At 41.1% G+C, this 17,427-nt stretch overlaps 1 protein-coding gene and 1 long non-coding RNA gene across 15 annotated transcripts in view; both read left to right on the forward strand.

Annotated features, from left to right (window-relative positions):
* LOC149121989 (uncharacterized) overlaps positions 1 to 17,427 on the forward strand; it is a 473,114-nt gene that overhangs the window by 400,945 nt on the left and 54,742 nt on the right. The gene's annotated exons all lie outside the window — the stretch shown is intronic.
* Positions 1 to 17,427, forward strand: part of BICC1 (BicC family RNA binding protein 1) — a 336,500-nt gene that overhangs the window by 283,074 nt on the left and 35,999 nt on the right. For all 14 annotated transcript variants that reach the window (XM_051823885.3, XM_070057685.2, XM_089314866.1 and 11 more), the window contains 6 exons: positions 6,994 to 7,073; positions 10,204 to 10,362; positions 11,611 to 11,664; positions 12,228 to 12,422; positions 12,976 to 13,227; positions 16,844 to 16,975. In XM_051823885.3, the coding sequence (XP_051679845.2) occupies positions 6,994 to 7,073; positions 10,204 to 10,362; positions 11,611 to 11,664; positions 12,228 to 12,422; positions 12,976 to 13,227; positions 16,844 to 16,975 (872 nt within the window). The remainder of the gene's footprint in view (positions 1 to 6,993; positions 7,074 to 10,203; positions 10,363 to 11,610; positions 11,665 to 12,227; positions 12,423 to 12,975; positions 13,228 to 16,843; positions 16,976 to 17,427) is intronic.

The following is a 17,427-nucleotide window of genomic DNA, read 5'->3' on the forward strand; positions in this document are numbered from 1 at the left end:
GAGCATTGAATTCTTGTAGTCCTTTCATTCTTTCAGAATCATTGCTGACCCAGTGTCATCAGTTAGTTTAGGTCGTCTCCATGTCTTGATAAAGTGTGTATCTCCGTTTTTGAAGATGTGACATTGGTGTGTCACTGGATCTGTATACACTTTTTGTTTAAAAAGCAAGGTCTGTTCTCTGGGAGCCAAGGGGGAAGTGGCTTGTTCCTCAGGAAGAATGTGGGCAATGGCTGGCTGCCCACAAGTTGGACTCAGATTTGCTGATCACCAAAATGACTTGCGGACCTGCAGCAGAAGTGATCAAAACACCAGCTGGTGTGATGGCGTCTCGTTCTGAGCCGTGACTTGGCCAGAAGAGGGTTTGAAGGAGAATCCTGTCTGCACATGTGGCTGTCAGAGCCTTTGTTTCACGTCTAAAAGCACGTTATACAAGAAGTGCCAGGGGAGTGAAAGCTGCCCTGCATCCACTCTCTGATACAAAATTGAACATTCCTAGAGTGTGCAAAAAGTGAAGTCCCAGCCACCGTCTCCGAAGCCAGCGCTGGATCCCTCCGCAGGGATTAGAGGCTACCTTTCCTGCACCCCCACGCTTGTGTTTACCACCCACAGCCTGAGGTTCTTGGCTATGGGTTAGATTATAGGTGAACCTAGTAATTGTGAGTTACCTGAGAAATTGTACAATAATCTTATCAGGTTAGCTTTTCAGAACTTGCTTTGTAACAAAGTTAGATTCATGAGAAAGTTTAACAGTGATCTTAATCAATTTCCTAATTAAAATAAAATACTCCAGAGATTCAGTGACTTTTCGAAGGTGGCCAGCTTGTTGATGGGCAACTTGAGGTCCACTGTGGAGTCGGCATATTTTTGCCACATCATGAGGAAATCTGTAGTCTGTTGCAGAATGGAAGTCGTCAAATGTTAATGCCGTCTACTGAATAGATGCTGGCTTGTCCTAGCTTTTCTCTAGGTGATTCCAAGTCAGCCAATACCCTTGAGATGCCTGGGGCTTTATCTGAGACTTGGAAGGCAATCCTGAGCCTCGTCTTGCTTCTGTAGTTTGAGCATGCGTAATCTGAAAGTGCAAAATGCCCCACAGTCTGAAACTTTCTGAGCACCAGCATGATGCTGCAAAGTGGAAAGTCCACTCCTTGGGCGGGCGCTAGGATGTAGTAGGCTAAGCCTCTGCCTGCGGCGCCGGCATCCCATATGGGCGATGGTTTGTGTCCTGGCTACTCCTCTTCCAATCCAGCTCTCTGCTATGGCCTGGGAAAGCAGTAGAAGATGGCCCAAGTCCTTGGGCCCCTGCACCCACATGGGAAACCTGGAAGCAGCTCCTGGCTCCTCACTTTGGCTCAGCTCAGGTCTGGCCATTGTGGCCATTTGGGGAGTGAACCAGCTAATGGAAGACCTTTCTCTCTCTCTCTCCCTCTCTGTGTCTATAACTCAACCTCTCAAATAAACTCATTTTTAAAAAAAAATTCTATTCCTGGCCTCAACTGTCAGATTATGGTCACAATGTAAGTGCACTAAAAATATGGTACAAGGCTGGCGCCGCGGCTCACTAGGCTAATCCTCCGCCTGCGGCGCCAGCACACCAGGTTCTAGTCCCTGTTGGGGCGCCGGATTCTGTCCCGGTTGCCCCTCTTTCGGTCCAGCTCTCTGCTGTGGCCCGGGAGTGCAGTGGAGGATGGTCCAGGTCCTTGGGCCCTGCACCCGCATGGGAGACCAAGAGAAGCACCTGGCTCCTGGCTTCGGATTAGCGCGGTGCACCGGCCACAGCGGCCATTGGAGGGTGAACCAACGGAAAGGGGAAGACCTTTCTCTCTCTCTCTCTCTCTCACTGTCCACTCTGCCTGTCCAAAAAAAAAAAAATATGGTACAAAATGTACTTCAGTCTGTGTAGAAGGTTTATGTGAAAGATAGGTGAACTCTGTGTTTAGCATTGGACTCTACTTCTAATCAATCTCTTTATGTATATGTAAATATTAAAAATGAAATATGAGACACTTTTGGTTCCAAGCATTGCAGATGAGGACACCATGATAAAAATTTTGGCCTTTACTAGTTTGGAACCACTTGGTGGCTGCTGGTTTCAAAGAATTTCAGAGAAAGATGGAGCTGCTGCCACCCTGCTGGTCCTCACTGACCACTCCTGACGGCCACAGGCCCCCGCTGATTTGCCTCTTGTCTGGACAGTTACAGAGGCTAAGGTTCATTAGCCACAAATCAAACTGGTGACTAACATGGAAAGAGCTCCCAGCCAGGGCAGATGAATTCTGCCCATCGATTGCTTCTATATGATGTAGGGCGGTTTGGCTGTTCTGTTTATATGTATTAAATGTGTGAGCCTTGCAGACCCCAGGCTGTGATATAGAACTTTCCCCCATGAACAGAAGTGCACTGTGATGATATTTTGGGGGGTATTGTGACTGGAAAGAAGGGAGTTGCTCATGCAAGGTATTTTCTGTCTAAAAGAATATCCTGAGAATGAAAGAATTACTGTGAATTTTTGTTGTTGTTGTTGAATCATTAGCTCAGCAGTATTTCAATCATTGGAGACAGGAAAGTAGCTACAAACAGATTGCTGGTGAAAGACTGATGGCTTAAATTCATCTTGTGTCAATAGCACATTTCTTTCTGTAGTATAATAAACACAAATGTCTGATAGAAGTATTTTCTACAGGTTTTTCTGTGGGATAGGAATGAAGTGGAAAGGAGGTTTCAGCTTGAGGAGAGAAGACAAGACCATGAAATACTCACTGCTGTTTCCAGGGATTGGAATATTTGCAAGAATGGAAAACAGATTAGAAACGAGGGTACCAAGAGCTAATCTTTAAAATCATAAGTAAACCTCCCCTAAGTTCATAAAATGTCCCAAATATTTTAAATATTTATTTTTATTGAAAATTGGTTTTTAGCAGGTGTTCTGATGGAAACAGTTGTTGCCTTATCAAGTCCTTACGAATTGCCATATGGAAGTCATGAGAACCATTTTATAAAAAAAGTTCAGCTTTTTTTTTTAAAAAGGCACATTTTCTATTCTCTTTTGCAGTATACACTTATAAAACCCATTTCTTAAGCATGTCTGTGGCAGCTTCATGTCACTTAGTGAAGGTTGGACTACCAGCTGGTCTTCCTCCCTTCCATAGGCTGACATGAGAGACATATGAACAGACAGGTAGGGCAGAAATCTAAAACCAAAACCTGGATGATACCTGACAAGTACTGAGATCTATTTTGAAGTGAGACCTGTTTGGGGAAGTGCAGGAAATACGGTCACATTGGATATGAAATGTGGATCTAGACTTCTGTCTCCTCCCTCTGAATTTGGCTATTTCATAAAATACTCTGCTTTCAGTCTGTTCAAGCAGTAGGTTACTGGATATCTGCCTCTGGTCTGGTACTGTGGCTGTTATAAAGTCAAGTAATACATGGTCCCTGTGTTCAGGGATCTTGAGGGTTTGTTATAAAGCAATGAACATAGCTTTTAAAATAAATGTCTCCATATTTTTATGCCAACATTAGAATAGTACTTCAAAATAATTAATTTGGGAATGGGGGAAGCTATACACTTATTTCCAGTTTCTCTACCATATACTGACACACTATCTTGCTGACCTTTTTATTTCATTTTTAGATTTAGTAGTATGTCCATACTTTGGCTTTTATTATGTGTGTGTGTGTGTTTTGTATTTCAAGAATGAGTCTGGGCCAGCGCTGCAGCTCACTAGGCTAATCCTCCACCTGCGGCGCCGGCACCCCGGGTTCTAGTCCCTGTTGGAGCGCCGGATTCTGTCCCGGTTGCCCCTCTTCCAGTCCAGCTCTCTGCTGTGGCCCGGGAGTGCAGTGGAGGATGGCCCAAGTGCTCGGGCCCTACACCCGCATGGGAGACCAGGAGGAGACACCTGGCTCCTGGCTTTGGATTGGCACAGCACGCCAGCTGTAGTGGCCATTTGGGGGGTGAACCAGTGGAAAAGGAAGACCTTTCCTCTCACTGTCTAACTCTGCCTGTCCAAAAAAAAAAAAAAAAAAAAAAAAGAGTCTGAATAAAGCTGTGGCCCCTGTGCTGTTACATAGACAAGCTTGAACTACAGACTGTAACAGTTACTGAAAACGAACAGCATTTTATGAACTCAAATGAGTAAATTAGGTTAAACCTGGAATTAAATCTCACATCCTGTATATCTCTTAAGAAAAGAATAAAAAATCTAAATCCAAATTTTGTCATATTCATTTCTATCTTTATTGAAATTAATTATTGAAGGGAGCACTTTAAAAAAGAAAAAAAAGCACTTATTCCCATCCTGGAGACAGTTTGATGTTGCATGTCCGTTGTCGGTTGTCCACTCCCTGTGGAGTTTGATGTTACTCCTTGCTTCCTCGGTGTGTCTTTGTGTGCATTGGTACTTTATAGTTTTGAACACTAGATGGTGCCATTTCACTTTAAAATGAGGTGGTTTTTTTTTTTTTTTTTTTTGCGCCTTTGCTTTCTATTTTTGCTTATTGTTCTGTTCATGCAGAGATGATGGCAATCAGAGCCTTCCTTAAATTGCATCCGAGGCTCCCTGTCTGTCTACAGGTGGATAGGACCTTTAAGGTGATTTTCCAGCCTGTGAGAGTCAGGTTTCAGGTTAGCCATTCTGTACTTACTGTTAACTTCTTTTGTGGGTGAGAAAAATGCAGTTGTATCCTGTAGAAGCATTTCTGTCTTGTGTCTTGGGCCAAAACATAAGAGGTTAAAATTTAAAGTCTCAGTGGTTTAATCTACTGTTGCTCATCCTTGGTTTAAGAATCAGGGAACCAGTGACATCCTGATCAGGGTGCGTGTGTTTTAGCAAGTGAGTGATGCACAGGCATGTTCTGAGAAACACTGCATACTCATGAGTGTTTTCAGTAGAGATTAACAGCAGTGTCAGCCCCACAGGAACTCAAACCACAGTTGTGGATATTTGAGTGTGAAGTTTTGGATCCAGACAGCTTTCTATGTAAGTGTTGTCTAGAGGAGTTACAGGGGCCATCGTAAGGTTTCCCGAAGTGGTAAAAGCTGGCCGGAGTAAGAGGGGGAGAAGGCAGTGCCCGTGCGTGGGGATTGAGGGATGTGATACCGCAGGACCTGCTCCCAGCTTGCAGCAGTCCAGCATCCCTGTGCCTTGCTTTTAGACCCCTTGCCTCACAGCACCTGGTACGCAAACACTGGAGAAAGTTTCCCCCAACCGTCAAACCTCTGATCTTCACAAATGTCCCTGTGACAGGGCGAGTGTCAGAAGAGGGAATAAAAGATGAGAGACTTGCCAGAGGCCACGAGCAGCCCCTGGGGGACAGTCTAGGTGGAGACAGGGGCTGGAGGTGAGGGCGCTGACTTGACCAGCACAGCTGCTGGGATGTCTCCTCGGGGGCCGGAGCCCTCCGCACTGTGCGTGTGTGTGTGCGTGCGTGTGTGTGGAGGGGAGGGAGTGCACTGTTGTTAGCTGGAATTTCACCATCCTGGTCTGAAGAGAAGGTAGTTTTAGGAAAATGGGTTCTTCCATTCTTTGTTTCCTCATTGCCCAGTTGCACCTTCGTGTGGCTTTGACTTCACCTTGGGCAGTAGGGGGTGGATAAGGAGATCAGCTGTGAGGAGAAATGTGAGTGTGGTGGTGGTGTTGGGATAAAACCTCTACCTGCTTATTTGGCTTCCGTGTCCCAGAGAATTGCTGCCTTCGAAGAGTGAAAGCACTGGATCTGAGCTGCTTGTTAGTTGTGAAAGGCGTTTGGCAAACCCTGGCTGGCCCTGATGTCACTGCTGTGATGTGTCGGAGGGCACAGCATGGCCTCAGCTGAGACGTGTAGGTACTCAGTAGGGTGGAGATTTATCACTGAGGTGAAGCTCCTGATAGATTATCTCTATCTTTACCACTGAAACTAATGGTTAAAGAACTTTCTATTTAACCCCAGAGCATCTTGGTCTGTCAGGCTGACTGAGAAGGAGAGACAGCACTAGGTCACCAGAGTAAAAGGAGACCTGGAGAGCTGGGTCAGCAACCCTGGGGCTTAGGCTCCAGATCTACCATCTCACCTCCTTTCCACCTGTACGCAGATCTCATTTTCTACAAATCCCACTGCCCGCTCCCCTTCCCATAACTGGTATTCCTGAGCCATTCATCCTGCTGTCCTTTTGTGCTTTTTCATACATTTGTGTTCTAATGTATTAGGCAATTTGTTCTCATTTTTGTCTCACTGAACAAGATGATAAACCATATATGGACAGAAGCCTTTTTTCTTCACTGATATGATATTACCCCTAGTTCCTGGAACATGGACTCGTGCATAGTAGATGTGCAGAAAATAGTTGTTAAATGAGTGCTTTCCTACACAAAGGTCAGTAGCAGTGATGTACAATAGATACAGCATCTTAGATGAGTCACTCAGTAGTAATTCTGATTAAATATCAAATTTTCCCAAATATAAATTAAATTTTTTTCTCTTAAACCTACACCTGTGAGGATGTCTCCTTAGTTATCACAGAGTTTAAAATATGAATTCATAGCTGAAAGGCTTTAACTTATATGGCCCAAGACTGAGTAGTTTCCACGACAAGATTCTAAACCATGTTGTGGCTTAGATTTTTCTGTAAACAACCTCGCAAAACTGTGTCATGGTTTAAATAAATTAATACCTTTAAATCCATTGAATGGGTCCTGGAATGTAGCAAGATCTCAATTGTTATATTGAAATATGGACATCTCACTTGTTTAAAAATACTATATAATTATTTTTGCAATTATACACTTATTTTGGAAAAAAATCATTTAGCCATGTGTCACAGGGGCAAAAGTACATGAATAATTAGAGTATTCTCCAAATTTGGAAATTCTGGATGTTTTGTTATTGTTAGATTGATACATGCCTAGAATGAAAGTTACTGACTTTCTTATGGAACACTTAGGAGTAACAACAATTTTAAAACAGAGTTTGGGAGCTTCACATGAGACTGCTGTTTCTGATTCCTTACAGATCCCCATATAAAGGTTTCTGGAAAGAAGGAAGATGTTAAAGAAGCCAAGGAAATGATCATGTCTGTCTTAGACACAAAAGTAAGTAAATGTTAAGGACGCTCGGGGGTCAGGACCTCGTCTCTGCAAGGGCTGCTTCCTGCCCTTGTGAAAGAACCATTTGGAGAAGAAAAACCAGGAGAAAGTAATGTGGCTTTGAAGAACACGTGTGGTTGTACAGTGGGTGTACAGTTCTGCTGAATACTTGACTGGGTTCTCTCATACCGTGTAAGGGAACAGTGTTTCTACATATACACATACACACATATGCATATGTAGGTACTCATATGTGTGCATATGCATGTATGTGCAGACCATCTTCAGAAACAGACACTGGTGCTGGTTAGGGTAGCACAGGTAGTAAAGATGATCATTAGCATATTGGCCTTTGTGGTGCCAGCCACATATGCTTCCTTTTGTGTGATTGTGTGTACACGTTCTCTCTGCAAGTCTCTGTGTTTAGGGAAAACAGGAAAACGTAAATATGTAAGAATATATACTCATTTGTGTGAATAAATACATCTAAATCATCTATTATATTCCAGGTACTTTGCTAATCATTTTATAGTATTATTGAACAAGTATTATTTTGTGTAACTCTCATGACTGCCTATCACAGAGATACTAAGTAACTTGCTCAGGCAAGCAGCGCTGGTAACTGGGGAGGTGGGGTTCAAATCCAAGCCATCGGATTTTTTTTTTCCTGATTCATAACCTTTTATAAAGCTAGAGTAATCAAAACAGTATAACACTGGCATAAAGACATACGTAGAGACCAATGGAACATAATAAAGAGTTCAGAAATAAACTCACACATATATAATTACATGATCTTTGACAAGGATGCCAATTCTACACAATGGGAAAAAGACAGTCTCCTCAATAAACAGTGTTGGCAAAACTGATCTTGACTTGCAAACAAATGAATCTAAAGCTGAACCTTATACTATACACAAAAATCAATTCAAAGTGGGTGAAAGAAATGAGCATGAAACCTGAAATTACAGAACTCACTGGGAGAAACTTCATAACATCAGCGTTTGCAGTAGTTTCTTGGGTATGATTGCGAAATACAGGCAACAAAAGCAGAAACAGACAATTTTGGATCACACCAAACTAGAATGTTTTTTCACAGCAAGTCAATCAATAGGATGAAAGGCAGCTCATGAAATGGGAGAATATACTTGCAAACCATATATTCATATAAAAAAAGTGTTTATATCTAAAATATATAAGGAACTTCTATCACCAACAAAAACAAAACCAAAAACAAACAAAAACTAATCTGATTCTTGAAATGGACTAATATTTGAATGCACATGTCCCCGAGGAAGACAGATGATCACTAAAAAATATTTAGCATCACTAATTATCAAGGAGTGACAAATCCACACCACAGTGAATATCACCTGACACCCATTAGGATGGCCATAATTCAAAGCCACTTTGTTTCTCCATCTGTTATTCCATTGGAATTGTCTCTGAAACTTTCCTTTTTTTCCCTTGTTATTCACCTATATAATGGTCAACTATTTGGGTGTTTTCTTTACAAAGGAGGATACTTTCCTGTGTTATAAAGGCTAACCTGGCTGGAACTGTGGTGCAGTGGTTAAAACCCCGGCCTGTAGAACCAGCATCCCATATGGGTGCACGTTTGAATCCCAGCTATTGCACATCCAGTCCGGCTCCCTGCCAATGTGCCTGGGAAAACAGTGGAGGATGGCCAGAGTTGTTGGGGCCCTGCACCCACATGGGAGACCCAGAGGAAGTTCCTGGCTCCTGGCTTTGGATCAGCTCAACTCTGGCCATTGTGGCAATTTGGGGAGTGAACCAGCAGATGGAAGCCTCTCTCTGACTCTCCCTCTCTCTAATTCTGTCTTCCAAATAAATGAAATCTAAAAAAAAAAAAAAAAAGACTAAACTGAAAGAACTGAGTATAAAAATAAAAATGTTTATATATATTGAAAATCTCAGAATTCAGAAGATTTTAAATTACTGATGTTTTAATGTGTTTTATTTTGAATTTTTAAGAACTGGAGAATGGCCCACGCCACGGCTCACTAGGCTAATCCTCCGCCTGCGGCACTGGCACACAGGGTTCTAGTCCCAGTCAGGGCGCCGGATTCTGTCCCAGTTGCTCCTTTTCCTGTCCAGCTCTCTGCTGTGGCCTGGGAAGGCAGTGGAGGATGGCCCAAGTGCTTGGGCCCTGCACCCGCGTGGGAGACCAGGAGGAGCACCTGGCTCCTGGCTTCGGATAAGCGCAGTGTGCCGCAGCAGTGCGCCGGCTGCAGCGGCCATTGGAGGGTGAACCAACAGCAAAGGAAGACCTTTCTCTCTGTCTCTCTCTCTCACTGTCCACTCTGCCTGTCAAAAAAAAAAAAAACAAAAAAAAACAAAAAACACACACACAAAAAACTGGAGAATTTCAGTAAAAGTCTTGTGAATTAGAAGGAATTTCATGCCAATCTTTTTAATTTGATCACACAAAATTTCCCAAAATTAAATACATGTTTTCCACTACATGTTCTAGTGCTTTTATTTTTTGTATCTTAAAGTTTTATGTTTTAATATAACCATTCTTACACATTGTATTTATTTACTTAAACCATCTCACTGCCAGATAGGTTTTGTGATCTCCTTTTGACCTTTCTGCCTGCCAGTAAGCATATAATAGATTGACTTCATGAAGTTCAACAAACAGTAACTTAGAAGTTGTGAGAAAACAAGTGTGCATGCATCCTTATTTAGTTTTGAACTTTATTTTTATTTCTAATCTGCTATCATCTTAGTTCCACAGTCCTACAAACCTACAACTCTTCAACTTTGTTTTCATCTATTGTTAGTTATTTAAATGTTTAATGGGTAATATCTTTAAAGAGAAAGTAAGTAATTTGTAATTGTAGCTGGCTTTACATAAAGGCAACTTTGCAAGAAAATTATCATGGTAGAGAACATATCTGTTCTGCTGACAAGTTTATCTTACAATCAGACTTATTACCAAAGAGAAGTTGATAGAAATTGGACATTTAAGATTGAGACAATCAGATCAAGGAATTGGTAAGATTTCCCGTTGGGTGACTTTTTTGTTGATACTATTTTCATGGGGGCATAATGTTTTTAGGGAGTTCTTTCCTTCTCGTGCATCAAGAAATGATACATTATTTCCATGCAGAGCAATCGGGTTACCTTGAAGATGGATGTCTCGCATACAGAACACTCACATGTGATCGGCAAGGGTGGCAACAATATTAAAAAGGTCATGGAGGAAACAGGATGCCACATCCACTTTCCAGATTCCAACAGAAATAACCAAGCGGAAAAAAGCAACCAGGTGATTTGTCTGTCTCTCCACATGAGCTTTGAGGGGATGAGTCTCAGCGTTAATTTTCAGCGTGTATCTTTTTTGAGAGATGAGAGCAAATCAGTAATCATAGAGGTGACGTGTGCCATGGGTTTTTTGACCTTTGGCAAAGAGATGGAAGGTGCTGTCCTTTCTTGAGATGAGGAGTTATAGGTAAGCCCTAAATTCTTGATGTCTAAAGGGCTGGATGAAAACAGGGGAGAAAGTGCTGGCCACAAAACGAATCCCCTGTGGCAGGAGGTCCATTAGGGAAGGACATGGGAGCTGGCCTAGTCCAGGAGACTACCTGTTGCCTAGATTATGTCTGCAAAGACCCCAGCGTGCTCCGGCTACACCAGAGAGGAAATGCTTGAATGCCCAACTTTCTTACCTTGCCTGAATCATGTCTCTCCCTGGTCTGCGTGCAGTTTTTTATGTTTCTTCTATTTGGAAACATGGGACTCTGTTGTCCACATGCTAACACTTTAGTACTTTAAGAACAGGTAGTATGACTTGTGTATGACTTGTGTTCTCTCCTGTGCTCATCATGGTCCTAGAAGCTGTCAGCTACAAAGGTGATCATGATGCAGACTTTACAGACACTGGTAGTGATGGTGGGTGTGTGCCTGAGGGACTTAGATAGAAAGCCATGATACAGATGCACAGACCGTGTTAAAAACACCGAACAAGTAATATGGTGAGACCGTGGACCCTAAGAGCAGTGTCCAGAGCTCCTGTCCCCTCACGCCGATGCCGAGACCGACACTTTAGGTGGCAGAGCATGGGAAGGTCGCAGGGATTTCAGGAAAAGGCGAGGGGGTAGGTGTTGGAGCAGTGGTTGTTTACCAGCTGCAATGGAAGAAGTCCAATATTTTGAGAACTTTATGCAGCCGTATCACTGCATGTTAATGTACATCTGGTGTGCAAAGAATTTGAACAAAGAAAATGCAGTGACAAGGTGTAATTTTGAAGAAGGGCAGGATGGCTTCCTGGGAATTCTGGGGCTTTGGGGCAGTCCAGGGGTGATGTAAGCCAGGTGACACAAGGTTCTCATTAACCTGTCAATCCTCGTCAAGCAGCTGTCGATTGGAGACTGAGAACCTTCTCTTTGTAACAGGCTTCCAAGTAAGAATGTTGCTGTGTGTTCCCTGACAAGTTTGTGTAGCTATGATGTAGATAACTGGAAAAACAGATGTTTGTTTGACTCAAATAAATCTGCTTATTTTCTTATGTTTGCAGGTATCTATAGCAGGACAACCAGCAGGAGTAGAATCTGCCCGAGTTAGAATTCGGGTAACTATTTATTACTGTAATACAATAGATCATTGTTACTAACATTTGCATTATAAGGCATTCAAACATCATCATTTATCATTTTATACCCAAATCATGTTCAATAAGCAGGAAATATGATGAAAGTTGTTTTCATGTCCATTTTGATATTCACTATCTAAATTTTAATGTAGATATTTTATTGTTAAATATAGATGAGTTTGTATGCTATTTATAAACTTTTTTGCCATCGGACACTTTTCTCAGAGATGTTCTGGATTTCATCTGACTCAGCTTCTCTGATGACTTTTAAATGATCATGTAGAGGCATGGGGGAAAATGCCACAGGTGGTGTGATTTGGAAACAAGCTTCACAAAAGACTTTTTTTTTTTTCATTTAAAAACCTTTACATGTGTGTATGTATATATTGTATATATGTATATAGTTCTTCTAAGTTTACATCTACAATAAAAGCATTTTATGTTTTGAAGTGTATCATGAAAAAAGAACAAATGAATTCTGCACCTCTCTAAATGTGTAATAGTTTAACAGTTTGCTTTGGGCTCTCATATTTTCATCTTAGGAGCTGCTTCCTTTGGTGCTGATGTTCGAGTTACCAATTGCTGGAATTCTTCAACCAGTTCCTGATCCTAATTCCCCTTCCATTCAGCACATATCACAGACGTACAACATTTCAGTATCATTTAAACAGCGTTCCCGAATGTATGGTGCTACTGTCATAGTACGAGGATCTCAGAATAACACTAGCGCTGTGAAGGTAGAGAACTGAACCATTCACTACGTCACAAGCGTTCAGAATGCACGGGACTGGAGAACTTCATGTTGAGTGAAATAGGCCAGACACTGAAAGACAGATACCACATGTTCCCTTATATGTGGGAATAAAATAAAAAGAAAAAAGAGGAAAAAAAAAACTTAATCCGAACACAGAATGTTGATTACTAGAGGGTGGGAGGGATCAAAGGGGGTTGGATTAAAAATGTAGGGGAAGCTGGGTATGGATCTTTAGTTGTGACAAAGATACTGATAAGATGTTAATTAGGGAAATTCGGAGTGGGGTACATGAGACTTCTATTACTACCTCAGAATTTTTGCTTAGTAAATTTAAAGCTATTCTGAAATAAAATGTTACAAAAAGAAGTGTACTAAACAGGCCAGTTTTATTTGTGAAGGATATTGTGTGCTTTTGTTTCCCGGAAGTTCCCTTTGTGTTATATTTTGTGTTACAGGATGTGCTATGTTTTTCTGGCCCTGTTTAGATCTGGACAGTCATTTCACAGGATTATTTCCCTCGTCCCCCTTCCTCCTAGGAAGGAACCGCCATGCTGTTAGAACACCTTGCCGGGAGCTTGGCGTCAGCTATTCCTGTGAGCACACAGCTAGATATTGCAGCTCAGCATCATCTCTTCATGATGGGTCGGAATGGGAGCAACATCAAACATATCATGCAGAGAACAGGTGCTCAGATCCACTTTCCCGATCCCAGCAGTCCACAGAAGAAATCCACCGTCTACCTCCAGGGCACCATCGAGTCTGTCTGTCTTGCAAGGCAGTATCTCATGGTAAGGCTATGAAGTAACTGGGACTGGTTTTGTTTTTATTTATTTAAAAAATTTTGAGTAAACAAATTTCATTTATTTTATATATACAGATTTAGGAACATAGTGATACTTCCCACCCTACCCTCCCTGCTGCCCACACTCCCACCTTTCCTCTTCCTTCCTTCTCCTGCCTCTCTTAGTTCTCCTTTCTTAGTTTTTACAGTGATCTACTCTCAGTTTATTTTATACTCATAAGATTAATCCTACACTAAGTAAGGAGTTCAAGAAATAGCACGAAGAAAAAAACACTGTTCCTCAACAGTAGAGACAAGGGCTACAAACAATCATTGAATCTCAAAATTTTAATTTCACTTCTATACATTGCATTTTTGGTACTCTTACTAGTTAACACAAATCAGGGAAAACATATGGTATTTGTCTTTTTGGGACTAAGTATTTCACTGTGTAATGGTTTCTAGGTGCATCCATTTTGTTGCAGAAGACAGGATTTCATTCTTTCTTATTGCTTAGTAGTATTCCATACTATCTATCCCACAATTTCTTTATCCAGTTAACAGTTGATGGACATCTGGGTTCATTCCATATCTTAGCTATTGTGAATTGAGCTGCAGTAAACATGGGGGTACAGATAACCCTCTCATATAAAATCAGCATATGAAAGCGTTATCTGTACAATTTTCTAAAAAACTCCTTTGGATACAGTGGGTGTTGCTTCCCTTACTGCACTAAGATGATCTTTAAGAAAACACTTTTGGAAAGGGATTTAGCCTCATGGTTAAGATGCTCACATCCTGCATTGGAGAGCCTGGGTTTCATTTCCAGCTCTAACTTGTGACTCCCAACTTCCTGCTACTGTACATGCTGGCAGCAGTAGTGATGGTTCAAGTAATTGTGTTCCAAACCCATATGGGAGACCTGGATTGAGTGAGTTCCCAGCTCTCTGCTTTGGCCCCTGCCGAGCCCCAGCTGTTGCAGGCATTTGAGAAAAGAACCAGCAGATGGGAGCTCACGCTGTCTTTTTGCCTCTAAAATAAGTAAAAGGAAGCACTTTTGAAGTCTGCTCAAATAAGGCAGTTCTTGATTAAAGGAAATAAATTGGAACAGTCTTACTGTCACGTGGATAGTTTTCCAGCACTGTGTTTTTTTAAATCTATGTTAAGCAAAGAAGTGGTTACAATAAAATGACTGTTTGGTAGCATGGATGGGAGGTGATTATCTGACAGGTAGTGTTAGTGTGCTGTTTGCAGCACATACATTCTGTTTAAACAAAAGTATAAATACTGTTTAAATTTAATCTTCAAAGACATAAATTTTGGAAGTCTGAAACATTTGTGTGTTTCTGAGCTATCTATTGTAATTTGGGAGTTAGTATTGAAGCCGTGAATTTGAATGTCACTTACTGAAGAAAGATAGCAAAGTTATATGTTATAATTGAACACTACTTCTAATTTATTATTTATAACATTTCTGTCCTTCCTGTGTTCATTTAAAACCGCAGTGTGTGGGTTGATAGTAACAGCGTGGATGAATTTAATGCTGGGCTCCCAAATGTTCTTATTAAAAACACCATTGTATTCTCTTGTTCTCTGCTTGACCTTTAGTGACATTTGAATCCGTAAGCATCAGGTGTGACCTTTGTTGTTATTAACTTGCAGAATTCGTTTTGAGAAAGTTTCAGAAAACTCATGGTAGAATTGTGGATAACTTTCCTCTGACAGATGACAACTTATTATTGAGGATTGTGATACATGATTTCCAGAGTTTTGTTTTTGTTGTGAATGATTTCTTCTTAGCTAAGCCTATTTTATCAGGAATTTATTATTATTATTTTGAGAGGCAGAGATGGGAGGTTGAGGGAGAAAGGAAGAAAGGCAGACAAGGAAGTCTCCAATCTCTGAATGTCCACAGCAGCCAGGGCCGGGCCAGGACAAAGCCAGGAACCTGGAACTACTGTGGGTTTCTTCTGTGGGTGGCAGAGACTCAAGTATTTAATCCAGTAACCCTGCCTCCCAGGGTCTACCGTAGCAGCAAACTGGAGGCAAAAGCCAAAGGTGGGAATGGAACCCAGGAATTCACCTGCCTTAGCTTCTTTTTTTAAATATACTACTAATCAGGCATGTTCATATCCAAGGTTATAATAATTACTTTTCATATTTCCCTGCTTTTTTTGATTCTTTAGATGTTATTTTTAAATTCAGTATATTTTTTCAAATATTTTTTCAAGTTGTAATTCATACTTTGACCATACCTGCCAAAAATACAGGTATCCAGTGATACTATTGCCTAAAATTGAAAGAAGTGAAGGATAAATTAAAAAACTTTAACCTGTAGTTTAAATACCATTACTGTTTTTTAATAGAACTGCCTATAACAAAATCACTTTTATCCACATGAGAAATGGAGTATAGTTATTTCATTTTAATCCTTGTAGGTTTAACAGTAACTTCTGATACATTATGTACAAACTTACAGGAACCAGTGGGCTGTTACTAAGTATACTCTGCATTAGAAAAAAATGTTAACCAGGAAGAAAGCTTCAGAGAGAGAAAAGAAATCTAAACTCTGCAGTGTTAAGCCTTGTGAGAGTTAAGGGACAATGGTAGTTGTTTGTTCTAGGAAGGATGTACGGTGTGAGCTGTATCAGAAGGCACATGGGGCTTGTGTTGGTGAAGATCTTTGATAAGTTAAGATAACGAAGTATAGAATCCAATTAAAGGGGCAGATGTTTAGTGCCCTGATCAAGATCCTGCTAGAGACGTCCATGTCTCAGTGCCCAGGTTTGAGTACTGGCTCCTGATTCCAGCTTCCTGGTAATGTGACCCTGGGAGGCAGTGTGGATGGCACAAGTACAGGGTTCCTTGTCACCCAGGTGGGAGATCTGGATTGACTTTCAGGCTCCTGGCTTTGGCCAGGTCGAGCTCTGACTCTTGTGGGCATTTGAACAGTGAAACAGCAGAGATGAAGATCTCTTTGTCTTTTAATTTTTCTCTCTGCCTCTCTCTCCAAATGTCTGTCGGTTTTTCTGCCTTTCAAATAAGTAAATAATAAAAACCTAAAAATTTAAAAATGAATTAAGGGTAGTTGTAAAGTGTAGTTGAGAGGCTATGTTAGCTAAGGGGAATGGGCAGACATATAAACTTATAGATCTGTGGTTGCAAACACAAGCTGATCCAAAATGTGGAGCTGAGATGCTGAGACATGGTTCGTTTTCATTCAGAGTATACTAAAAGGTCACAACTGTGAGTCGTTGAGCTATGGCACAAGGTCACTACGCTTGTTGTGTTTGAGAATGTAGTTTCTAACATCACTGCAAAACTGAAATCAGAAAATAAAGGAGTTTTCCAAGGTGGAGAGAAGGTAAAACAAAAACAAAAACAAACCCTTCAGGGCCAAAACCAGAAACTTAAGATACAATAATGTCATCCAAAAATAGTTTTCCGCCACTCCGCATTTTCCCTACGCCAGCCCTCTAAGCTTTAGGAAGGTGTGTAATTTTGCTTTAATACGTTGGTTTGCTCTTTACATTTGTATAATACCGCATTGTTTGTGGCTAAGTTCAATGGTCAGGTGTTTACATGACTGACTTTACTTCCTGTGCATTCTGCAACTTCTCTAGGGTTGTCTCCCTCTTGTGTTGATGTTTGACATGAAGGAAGAAATCGAAGTCGACCCGCAGTTCATTGCTCAGTTGATGGAACAGCTCGATGTCTTCATCAGTATTAAGCCAAAGCCAAAGCAGCCAAGCAAGGTTGGTTCAGAGTCTGGGTCCTATGGCATCTCATAGTCTGTACAGTTTTATTTTGTATGCAGGTGTGTATTTTCATATACATGACATTAACATTGTATATTTGTGCCATATTTAGTTATATATATGAGTCTGTAACAGTTTTCATTAGTGATCATTGTTTTCTTTATGTCTTGGTTTTTGGCATCCATTTTTTTATAATCATTACTTTTCTATAAAATCAGGCGAGAGAAAGAGGAAACATTGTTTTTTAATTTGTAATCTGGAACCTCAAAGTTTTACTAAATTGCCAGACAGTTGAAAAGGCTACTTACATGTATGTCTACATCTGTGTGTACATATCCAATGCAATTAAAAATATTTAGAGCATTTGCTGATGCCAGCCAGTGTCCTATCCCCCAAACTTGAAAGAAAAACTGCCCATTGTTTTTAGTAAATACTGTAAGAACTGACTT

The sequence above is a fragment of the Oryctolagus cuniculus genome, chromosome 15, assembly GCF_051225735.1.
Source record: "Oryctolagus cuniculus isolate XC-2025 breed Fujian yellow rabbit chromosome 15, ASM5122573v1, whole genome shotgun sequence".
NCBI classification, from domain to species: domain Eukaryota; kingdom Metazoa; phylum Chordata; class Mammalia; order Lagomorpha; family Leporidae; genus Oryctolagus; species Oryctolagus cuniculus.